Source organism: Chrysochloris asiatica, unplaced genomic scaffold (assembly GCF_000296735.1).
Source record: "Chrysochloris asiatica unplaced genomic scaffold, ChrAsi1.0 scaffold00085, whole genome shotgun sequence".
Taxonomy (NCBI): domain Eukaryota; kingdom Metazoa; phylum Chordata; class Mammalia; order Afrosoricida; family Chrysochloridae; genus Chrysochloris; species Chrysochloris asiatica.
Window position 1 is genome coordinate 1,584,295 of NW_006408603.1, and position 11,977 is coordinate 1,596,271.

At 43.8% G+C, this 11,977-nt stretch overlaps 1 protein-coding gene across 2 annotated transcripts in view; it reads left to right on the forward strand.

Annotated features, from left to right (window-relative positions):
• Positions 1-6: 6 nt before the first annotated feature.
• Positions 7-11,977, forward strand: part of TRIM33 (tripartite motif containing 33) — a 150,456-nt gene continuing 138,485 nt past the window's right edge. For both annotated transcript variants that reach the window (XM_006865884.1, XM_006865885.1), the window contains exon 1: positions 7-540. In XM_006865884.1, the coding sequence (XP_006865946.1) occupies positions 15-540 (526 nt within the window). In that variant the 5' untranslated portion in view covers positions 7-14. The remainder of the gene's footprint in view (positions 541-11,977) is intronic.

Consider the following 11,977-nt stretch of genomic DNA (forward strand, 5'->3'; position numbering starts at 1 on the left):
TCAAAGAGGAAAACATGGCGGAAAACAAAGGCGGCGGCGAGGCTGAGAGCGGTGGCGGGGGCAGCGGTAGCGCGCCGGTAACTGCCGGAGCCGCCGGGCCCGCGGCGTTGGAGGCGGAGCCGCCTCTCGCCGCGGTGCTTGTGGAGGAGGAGGAGGAGGAAGGCGGCAAGGCCGGCGCGGAGAGCGACGCTGCTGGGCCCGACAACGGGGGGGTGGCCGCGGCCTCCTCGGGCTCGGCCCCGACTGCCTCAGCCCCTGCGGCCTCAGGGGGCCCCGGAGTTCCCGGGGGAACGGGTTCGACGCCGGCCCCAGCTTCAGCCTCGGCTCCCGCTCCGGGTCCCTCGTCTGGGCCGCCGCCTGCACCGCCGGCTTCGCTCCTGGACACCTGCGCCGTGTGTCAGCAGAGCCTGCAGAGCCGGCGTGAGGCGGAGCCCAAGCTGCTGCCCTGTCTCCACTCCTTCTGCTTGCGTTGTCTGCCCGAGCCGGAGCGCCAGCTCAGCGTGCCCATCCCGGGGGTCAGCAACGGCGACATCCAGCAAGGTGAGCGGGAGGCCCTGCTCGAGGTCTGGGCCGCAGGAGATTTACGGAGCTGACCAGGATCTGGGGACGTAGGTGCTCGGGCCCCGGGTTGCTCTGACCCACGCCACACGGAGGGGTCTGAGAGGTGAAAGATCCGGCCCCTGGGAAGGTTTGCAGAGAAGCTGAATCGCCTGAGATGCGGGGCGAGTGCAGGGAGGGGTTCCGGCGGAGAGAGACTGGGGGAGGGGACACGGGCTGCGAGGGAGATTTGTGATGTGCGGGCTCCCCGGGCCGGGAAGGCGTGGACTCAGACTGGGCGCTGATTCGGGAGCGAGTGGACCCGGACTGTGAGACAAGAGGTCTCGGGAAACCGGTTGTAGACAAGCGTTTTGGGTGGGAGGGTCCCGGGAAGGGAGGGAATAGGAGACCGACTATGAGGGGAGCTTGCCTGGAGGAAGGCACTTGGCCTGGTACTTAGGGGAGAAGGACCAAGATTAAATTGAGAAGAAAGGAGGGTATTGGAGAGTCTGGGCCAAGAGAAGGCATTCTGGTAGAAAGTAATTTTGAGATGGCATTGACAAGGAAGAATACTTGCCTAGCAGGGTTATTGACAGAATGGTTTGAAATAAAATGTGTAAAATGAATAATCGTTACTAATGAAATATGGCAGTTAGTTTGTTGTTATTAGTAACTAATTGTAAGTGGGCATGGGATTAGAGCGGTGAGGCACCTGAAAGTTAGAAGGAAAAATCCCCAGGTTTGAGGGGGTGAAGGAGAAATGAACTTTGCAGGAGATAGGGATTTAGAGAAAGCTGAGCATGAGTTTGTTTCAGTTCATGTATATTACTGAGCCTCTAGTATACAGGGTCGCTAAGAGTCAGAATCGACTCAAGGGCACTTAAAAACAACGAAGTCTTTCTGGTGTTATGTGCTAAGATTGAATAAAATATTCATGGAGGAGCACTTTGGTAGTTTTTAATAGAGGAAACACACATAACATACTGCTTGAGACAGTGGTTGTGGGTGCTGAGTTGGATGAAAACTTCAAGAGAAAACCCTTGAGTAGGTTTCTTAAAGGGTAAGTAGCTCATAAGATAAAAGGGTCCAGTCAGGGTATGTGTCCATATCCCTGGAACTAAGGGACATGTGGAATCTTGATTGGCGCTGTAGGATAAATTATGGACTGCTAACCACATTTGGCAGTTCAAATCCACCAGTCACTTCTTGGAAACCCTATACAGGGTCTCTGAGTCCAAATCTACTGTAGGGCACTTAACAGCAACAAGGAACATGTAAGGTGACTGATGGAAATCAAGATGGATTGAAGGATTATTAGATGTGTTGTGAAGGTGAGAGCTTTTTGTGTGTGTGTGTGTGTGTGTGTGTGTGTGTGTGTGGTAAATCTCTTATTTTAATTCTCCATAGGAAATTAACATAGCCAGATATACTGAATCAGATTCTACATTTTAACAAGGTCCCTTGGTGATTCTGATAGATCTGGTGAGACTCTTATGCATACATAAGAATCACCCAGGGATCTTGTTAAATTGTAGATTCGGATTCAGTATATCTGGGGTGGAAATGCATTTTTCGGCAGGGGTTGAACCAGAATGAACTGGTTGGAAGTTGTGGATTAAACACATTAATATTTCTATACTGAAAAATATAAATAACATGCTAATGGGATGAATAGATAACAAATTGTTGAGTTGACTCCATAGGATTCTCTTGGCTGTAATCTTTTTATTTATTTATTAAGAAATGGATGTTTATTTCACATACAGTTTGCAAATCAGGATAGCATTATAACTGTTGTGTTAAATCAATTTGAACTCATAAGAACCCTAGAGGACAGGCTAGAACTGCCTTATGTTGTTGTTAAGTGCTGTCGAGGCAGTTCTGACCCACAGTGACCCTGTATAGGATTTCTGAGGAGTGTCTGCTGAGTTTGAACCTCTGACCTTGTGGTTCAAACTCAATTTGCAGTCCAGCGCACTAACCCACAGCGCCACACCAGGACTTCAAATTGTGATCTTTATAGCAAAATTTTACTTTTTAAAAATTTATTTGGAATACCTAAAAGGGGTTCCACAACTTGCCTAGTGAAATAGGCCTCGTGCAAAGTCTTTACAGAATATAGGACATTAGGTGGAATCCTGAGTCCCATCTAGAACCTTATGAGGTGAGATGTTCCCACTAGAAAGGACAAGCAGACTGGAACAGCTACAGTGACAAATGATGCATCTTCATGATGAACCTGATCTATACTCAGAGCGGTAGTTACTCTAAATACCAACAAAGAGGGAAAGAGTCTTCAAATCAAGTATCAATGCTATCTGCTCTGTACACAGGGTAGATAGGGATGGGCAACTTAGACATTGGCTACCTAAAATGAGGGGGCAATAAAGGCACGAAGTGACAGGCTTACAAGGTTTCAAGAGGGAGCTTAGTTTAAGAGTATGGGGGGAAAGAAAGAGTCCCCACTGAATAGCTGTCATCTTGTCTAGATGGGTCTGGTGAAAAGAGATGGGGATAAGATTCATAAGCTTCAGTAGTGAATAATTGTTATCACGACTAATCGTGACTGTCACAATTGTAAAGGTAGAAGTTTTGTAACAAAAAAAGGGGTGTGGTTAATCTTACAGTCCAGAAACAGAGGACCCTAGGACCATCAAGAGAGGAATGCACAAGCAGAATGCGGGACCTTATCCAGAGAAGCAGCGATGCCAGAGAATGAGGCAGAAATGGGGGCATGGAGAGGGGAAGCGGCTGAGGACTCTAGATTCATGGATTAAGAAGAGAGGGACTAAGAGCTGGTGGCCAGGAGCAGATTTGCAGAATGTGCCCTTTGGAGATGTAAATTATTATATATGCCTGAGTGGGTTCTTTTGTGTGTTTGTTTTTTAAAAAGCCAAAGTGGATAGAGAGAAATACTTTTAACTGATGGTATATGGAGGGGATTACAATCATTGTAATGAAAAAATAAAACAAACCTGAAGAAAAAACTTGTAAAAGTCAAATTTTACACAAATATGAATCTCTTCAGTCGCTTGATCAAGTTACCACTTTCTAAGTTTCTTGGCATAGATGAGTGAGTATGTTTAGCTTTGCATCCATTTGTTGAAACATCTCAATTGATATTCTGTCAGTTCTTAAATATTTTTTCACCAGTGTCTGCAGTGCAGCTTGGACTTCTTCCTGTATTAGGTCTTGATCATACACTGCCTTCAGAAATGGCTGAACTTTGGCCAATTTTTTTTGTAACAGTGACTTTGTCTCCATCTTTTGATGCTTTCTGCATTGCCCATTATTTTGCCTGTAGACTCATTTAGTACTTTAAATTAGGGTTTGAATTTTTTCTTTAGCTCTCTTAATTTGAGACATGGCAGTTGTGTTCCTCCCTTTTAGTATTCTGACACCCAGTCTGGTCTTTGCGCATTTCATTATAATACTTTGTCTTCTCTAGTTGCCCTTTGTAATCTTCTGTTCCGCTGGTTTACTTCTTACTTCATTGCTTTATAGTTGTTATGTGCTGTGGAGTCGGTTCTGACTCCTAGCGACCCAGTACAGGGTTTCCAAGGCTGTAAATCTTTATGGGAGCAGAAAACCTCATCTTCCGTGGAACAGCTGGTAGTTTCAAACTGCTGACCCTGAGGTTAGCAGCTAGATTCGTAACCACTATGCTACCAGAGCTCCTTACTTCGTTGTATAAGTCACTTTATATTTGAGAGCAAGTTTTAAGAGTCTCATCTGATGCTCATTTTGGTCTGTTTTCTTTCCTGTCTTGTAAATTATCTTTTCTTTGTGTATGATCTTGATGTCATTCCATAACTTGTCTGTCTGGTCTTTGGTCTTTAGTGTTCAATGTGTCAAATCTCTCTCTATATTTTTTTGTTGTTTTTAACATTTTACTGCAGCATGGGTGGAAAATTTCAGAGCAAATTGTGTACCTTTCAGCAATTTATACACATTTTGTTTTGTGACATTAGTTGCAATTTCCTCAGTGCAACAGTGCTCTTCCCATTTTCTCCATGAGTTGCTAGTTTCTATTTGTTATTTCCTGCCTTCAAAATTTTTTGGGCACATGCTGACATTTTTCCCTGTAATTTTTATGCAAACAGATTGCCAGACTTTTCTTCTGTTGTGGCACTCTATGGGTTCTAATTGCCATTCTTCAATTAGTAAATCAGTAAATTAGTGGTTGGTGGTGGTTATGTGCCGTGGAATCGGTTCCGACTCATAGCGACCCTGTACAGGGTTTTTGAGGCTGTCAATCTTTGTGGGAGCAGAAAGCCTCATCTTTCTCCTGCAGAACAGCTGGTAGTTTCGAACTGCTGACCTTGCGGTTCGCAGCCCGATTCGTAACCACTACGCTACCAAGAGCTCATTAGTAAATTAGTAGTGAAGTGCAAATCATTTCAGCCACCCAGGGACTTGTAGACAGTAAATTGTTGTTGAGTCAGGTCCAACTCGTAGTGACCCTATATAGGGTTTCTGAAGAGGAGTGGCTGGTGGGTTTGAACCAGCAACCTTGGGGTTCAAACTGACCTTATGGCCAAATGCGTATCCTTAAGTGCTATACCAGGACTCAAAATTGTTGTTGTTAGTAAGTGCAGTCGTGTCAGTTCCGACTCAGGGTTTCTGAGAAATGGAAAGTAGGTGTGAATTGCCAACCTTGTGGTTAGCAGTTCAGTGTTTATTCTACAGTGCCACATCAGAACTCCATGATAGAAATTGTTGTTGTTAAGTGCCGTCAAGTTGGTTCTGACTCATAGTGGTCCTGTATAGGGTTTTTGAGGAGCAACTGGTGGGTTTGAACTGCCGACCTTGTGGTTGGCAGTCCAGTGCTGATCCTACAGCTGCAATCCAAGGTGGATTTTGTTGCAAATTTGTGGAAAAAAACTTGAAAATTTCAAAGCTTTTTGGATTTTGAATTACAAGTAATTGTCATTATGTTTGAGCCCTTTGCTACTGCCAATATGTTAATCCATCTCATTGGGGTCTTCCTTTTTTTCATGGACTGTCCACTTTACCAAGTAGGATTTCCTTCTCCAAGGACTTCCTTCTGATCATATGTCTAAAGTATGAGAGATGAAGTCCGGCCTTCCTGACTTCTAAGGAGCATTCTGGCTGTACTTCTTCCAACACAGATTTATTTGTTCTTCTGACAGTCCATGGTACTTTTAATATTCCTTGATGGAGGAAGATCCTAGTGATAATAGGGATATATAGGATAATAACTGATCTTTTCTCAGGAGTATAATAAAACACGTGGGATTCTGTGCTCCTGTGGGAACCTGGATTAAATGAGATTTAATGAAACACAAGATGAAAGTTTGATTTGATTTATATGATTGAGAGAGCAAGGTTTTGAAATTGGTTCTCTGTTCTTCATCCTTTTTTTTTTTTTTTTTTAATGTTTTGTGAACTATGTGATAGTTTACATGGGAGAACATTAGTTTTACATTCATCCTATCATATATCGTTTTATTGCCATGGTTACAATCCCCTCCACACATCATCAACCTACCAAAGGGTATACACTACAAGCCTGCCTCCCAGTCATCAGCACACAGCCCCTCTCCGTCTCTGGGTTTAAAGTCCCCAGCTGCTCCATCTTTCCATGTCATCATCTCTGCCTCTATCTCTGTGTGTCACTGCTTCTCTTGGTAGGGTCCCGCTCTCCGCTCTTCTCCCATGATGGTCCCAGGGACCTCCACTCCTAGACTGCAAAGTTAATCACTCCCCTCCTTGCTACAAAACATCTGCCTTTACATTTTTAGCCCTCGAAAGCAGTCCTGATAACAATTATTCACTGCTGTATTACGAGAGACCTATCCACATCTCCTTTCATCAGCCCCACCTAGTCAGATTGGAAACTACTCAGTGGAGAGTCTATCTTCTTCCAAGCCTTCTGGATCTAGGTTCCCTCTTGAAAGCTTATAAGCCAGTCACTTCTTGCCTTTTAGACAAGGAATTTAGAAACTAAAAAATAATTTGTCAGTGTTAACACCTATACAAGAGAGCTTCAAAAAGTTTGAGGAAAATGAAATTTAAAGTTTTCCACTAATTCTTTGAAATCCCCCTCATATATACAAGTTGTTGTTAGGTGCCGTTGAGTCAATCCCGACCCATAGCACCCCTGTGTAGGTTTTCCAAGGAGCAGCTGGTGAGCTTGAACCACTGACCTTGCAGTTCAAACAACTTTCCAGTCTGATTCATTAACCCACAGCACCACACCAGGACTCCCATATATACAAATGGCTTTAACTAACATATTTATTTTCACAGTTTGTGCTGTTAAGAGGGTTCTGACTCAAAGTGACCCTGTTTAGGCTTTACAAGGAACAGCTGGGGAGTTTGAAGTCTGGACTGTTTAGAAGTGCACTGCTTATCCTACAGCGCCATACCTGGACTTTTTTTTTTTTTTTTTACAGTGTAGGAGGCTTGTCATTGTTGTTAAGTGTACATAGCAACTCTGTGTAGGGTTTCCAGGGAGCAAATGGTGGGTTTGAACTGCTAACCTTGTAGTTAACTTTGTTGTTGTTAATGCCATTGAGTTGGTCCCGACTCATGGTCACTCTGTATAGGGTTTCAGAGGAATGACTTCTGGGTTTGAAGCACTGACCTTGTTGTTCAAACTGACTTTGCAGTCTAGTGCACACCAGGACTTTTAGGAGGCTAGAAGTCCAAATTTAGGGCACCAGCTCCAGGGAAAGGCTTTCTTTTTCTGTCATCTCTGGGAGAAGATCCTTCTCTTACCAGGCAGAGTCTTGGAGTTTCACAATGCAGGGACTTGGGCCCAGAGGATGTGCTCTGCTCCCAGATCTTTTTTCTTGATCGTAGTAGGTCATTGCACAGAGACTGGCTTGTCTCTCCTTTATCTCTTGAAAGATAAAAGGCGTTGAAGCAATACCCCAGGGAAAGTCCACTTAGATCAGGTCAGGGCTCTGACAGAATTAAGGGTATTGCATCCCACCCTTAATCCTTTTACAGTGGATTGGCTTATATCAGATCACATCTTGAGGGATCATTACATAACTGCCAAACCACTGAGTATCATGGTCCAGCCAAGTTAACACGTACACCTGGGGGACATGATTAGATCTATGATATATGTCTTTAGGTTTGCACTTTAAAAAAGTGAGTGTCCTATGTTGGAAAGAATAGTGGATTTACAGTTAGGGCTCACAGTTTTTGCTTGACAAGAAGTTAATGCCTGTGTATCCTTAGTTTTTCTTAATCTTTACTAAGTCAAATAAAATAATGAATGTGAAAAAATGCATTACCACTAGTGCTTAGTATTATTGATTAACCTGTTATTTAATCTCTGGTTTGGAAGGCCATAGCTGGTAGTTTAATTCATCATCTCAAGTGGTTCTACGACAATAAGACCAAACATGTGCTGTTGAGTTGATTCTGACCCATGATGACTCAGTGTGTACTACAGAACAGAACTACTCCATAAGGTTTTCTCGGTTGTAATCTCTATGGAAGTACATCACCAGGTCTATCTTTAATGATGCTGCTGGATGGGTTTAAACTGCCAACCTCTAGGCTAGTAGTCAAATGTTTGTACCACCCGGGGACCTGATTCTGCAATAGCAGGGAGATTATTACTCGCCCACCTAACTGCCATTTTCTGTTCCTCTAACACACCAAATTGATTCACATGCTCTAGCTGTTCCTCCTAGACTGATGGTTCTCAAATGTGGTTTCTGGATGAGCAGGAATAGCATCAGCATCACCTGGGATCTTGCTAGAAATACAAATTCTTGGGTTCCACTTAAAGACCTCTGATCAGCAGTCTGTTTTAACAAGTCTTCCATCCAATTCTTATGCACATTGAGCTTTGAAGTTACAGTTCTTCAGTAAAGGGCCATTTTTTTTTTTTTTTTTTTAACGTGTTGAATTGTGTTTCTCCAAAATGTCTTGTAAATCCTAACTTCTAAGCTTGTGTGGTGCTGTGGGTTAATGCGCTGTACTGCAAAGTTGGTTTGAACTGCAAGGTTGGCGGTTCAAGCTCACTAGACCCTCCTAGGAAACTCTGTACAGGGTTGCTATGGGTTGGAACCAACCCAACAGCACTTAACAGCAGCAGCATGTCTGTGGTTTAGAGTCTGGTGTGGTACTACAGGATAATGCAAGGCTGGTTTGAACTGCAAGGTTGGCGGTTTAAACCCACCAGCCATTCCTCGGAAACCATATACAGGGTCGCTGTGAGTTGGAAAAGACTCCACATTCTTAACAACAACAAGACCTGTGGTTATAATGCCATTTGGCGATGGATTATTTTTGGGATGTTAATAAGATATGATTCGTATAGGATGTGTTTAAGTCCGTATCTTGAGATATAAAAGAGATTAAACAAGCAAGCAAGAGAACCAAAGATGGGGGAAGATAGATGCCACACCATATTATCACCTCGGAGCCAAAGAATAGAAGCTGAAGAGACAAGGACCTTTCTACAGAACTGACAGAGGAAGCCTTGCCCTAGAGCTGATGCCCTGAATTTGGACTTCAGCCTCCTAAACTTTGAGAAAATAAGTTCGTGTGTTAAAGCCATCCACTGTATTTCTGCTACAGCAGGACTAGATAACTAAGCCCCTGAGCTCAAATGTCATCTCCTCAAAGTCCTTCATAGACTGCTTATGTTTAAGTACGTTCTCTGGGTCACTTTCTAGCATACCACTTTGTCTTTTTTCCTTTTCCCATAGTACATTTAAAATCTAGAATGTTTGTTTGTCTCATTTTCCATTAGACTATACGGGGTCACTATGAGTTGGAACTGACTCAACAGCACTTAACAACAACAACATCATAGAGTAAAAGCTCAGTAAATAGCCTTTTAATGAATAAGAATCACTTGTGGTGGTTGTGCTCAATGCCATGGAGTTGGTTCTGACTCATGGCGACCCTGCATTCAGTTTCTGAGGTTACACATTTTTAAGGGGGTAGAAAGCCTCATCTTTCTCCTGTGAAGCTGCTGATGGATTTGAATTGTTGGCCTTGCAGTTAGCAACCCAACCTGTAACCTACCAGATTCATGAACAGTCACTGGTTGTTGTTAAGTGCAGTAGTGTCAGTTTTAACCCATAGTACAGATCTTGTACAGGATTTCTGAGGAGCAGCTGGTGAGCTTGAACTGCTAGCCTTGTGGTTCAAACTGACTTTGCAGTCCAGCACATTAACTCACAGCACCTCGCCAGGACTCAGTGAGTCACCTGTAGATCTTATTAAATTGTTCATTTGGGAACTTCTTCAGAGACAGATTCAGTTGGTTTGGGTTTGACTTCAGGAATCTGCATTTTCAACAATACCTCAGGTAATTCTGATGCCAGTGCTGTGGTGCTTAGCATACTGGGAGAAACGTACATTTAATTTTTTCAAGCGACTGAGTTACTGTTGGAATATTTGGAAAATAAAAATGAACTAGTCTACTGTTGGATCTAAGAGTACTAGTGAGCTTTTAAAAGTACTTTGTGATTTTTGTGGGGAGTAGGAATACTATTTCAACTTGTTGCAATAGCTACCAATAGTAAATATGAATAAATGTATAATATATTTTAAAGATGCAAATTTGTGTTGATGCAGCAGGACACATTCTCAAATGAACTGTTAGAGGAGAGGTTATCTTTGTAGTAGGGCGTACCTGAGAAAGCGTGATGGTTAGGATGAACGAAATTGGGAGTAGGTTACTTTGAGTTCTGCTACTGTGTGGTAATGAGTGCCCTTATGTGGCCTTTTGCCCTGGAGTTTTGGAAAAAACAACTTAGGAAATTTTCCCCTAAGTAACTGTGGACCTCTAAGGATTGATTATTCTGGTAATTGGCAAGGAACATACCCTTGGTAATTAACAAGCAACCCCCCCTTGTAATAACAAGAGGGAAGTCCTTCTTACAATTAACAAGGCCCCCTTATAATTGACAAGGTGACTTGCCTAATGGCACAGGACTGGTTATAAAAGCTCTGGAACCCTAGAGCAGAGCTGTCCTGATTGAGAGGAGAGCAGTTGGAGAGAGTGTTGCCTTGAGAGAGAGAGAGAGCTCTTGTGGATCTTGTTTAGAGCTGATCTGGTTGGTGAAGGGGGAGGGTTATGGGCAGGGACCCTAGTAGACCATACTGGCGTGCCTATTTTCTGACTTTCTCTTGAGTTGAATCATGTTGTTCTTCAGTTCTGATCAGTATTTTGTTATTCCTGAATGGTGACCTGTTACTCCTGAAGTTGTATCCTTTACCCTATTATACTGCATAATCAAACATAAATATTGTCTGTGAGATCTGTGAGACTTTGCAGTGAATATTTTTTTCATGTTTTATTGTGAATTATATGATATTTTACATGAGAGAACTTTAGTTCTACATTCATTCTATCGTACATTGTCTCATTGCCATGGTTCCAATCCCCTCCATGCATCATCAACCAACCAAAGGGTATACGCTATAAACCTGCCCCCCCCCCCCCAGTTCTTCACAGTCCCTCTCTCTGGATCCAAAGTCCCCATCCGCTTCTTCACTCCATGTCATCGTCTCTGCCTCCACCTCGGGCCTTGATGCTGCTCTGGGTAGGGTTCCGCCCTCAGCTCTTCTCCGCTGATGGCCCCAGAGACCTCCGCTCCTAGACTGGAAAGTTAATAACTCCCTTCCTTGCTACCAAACATCTACCTTTACATTTCCAACCCTCACAATCAGTCCTGATAACAATCATTCACTATTGTATCACATGTGACCCTTCTGCATTTCATTTCATCAGCTCCACCTAGACAGATTGGGTAGTATTCACTGGAGATTCTGCCTTCCTCCATGCCCCCTAGCTCTAGGTTCCCTCTTGAAAGCTTGTAAGCCAGTTACTTCTTGCCTTTGTGGTCCCTCCCCCCCATCTGGGTATCCAGTGTCCAAGTTGCCCACCTCTGTCTACTCTGTGTGTGGAGGGTGTGGGAATGTTTCTTGCTGTGAGGGTTTGTTACCTCTTTTGGGTTACTGCATTCATAGGTGTAGATCAAGTTCATCAAATTGTCTCAGATCACTCTTTTTTTTTTTTTTCCCCTCCTCTTCTGGTTGAGTTCTGATCATCCGTTCATCGGGACCAGGTCACATGGGTACCATCTGCAAGTGTGGGTGTTCTTGTGCGTATATGCCCTCTTTTCCTATCAGCTGGTAGCTTCACTCTCCACTCCAGTCCTTTGTGGCCACGCCGCTGACTCTGGGCCCAGGAGTCCCCAGGTCTCCCCCGCAATGCTGGCCAACCAGGTCCCCATCTGGGTCCACAGAAGCCCACTGAACATTGTAGGGCTTAGCTTGCCACTTCATTGCTGCTTTTTTTTCCCACTTCCCCCTATCAGCGATGCGTGTGGTCACCATTTAGGGCGCGTATTTCCGTTGAGTCTTAGTCTTGGAAGGGGGTTTGCATTAAGGGGACCCGACCACTTGCCTTGATGTTTCCTGGACAAGCAATTTG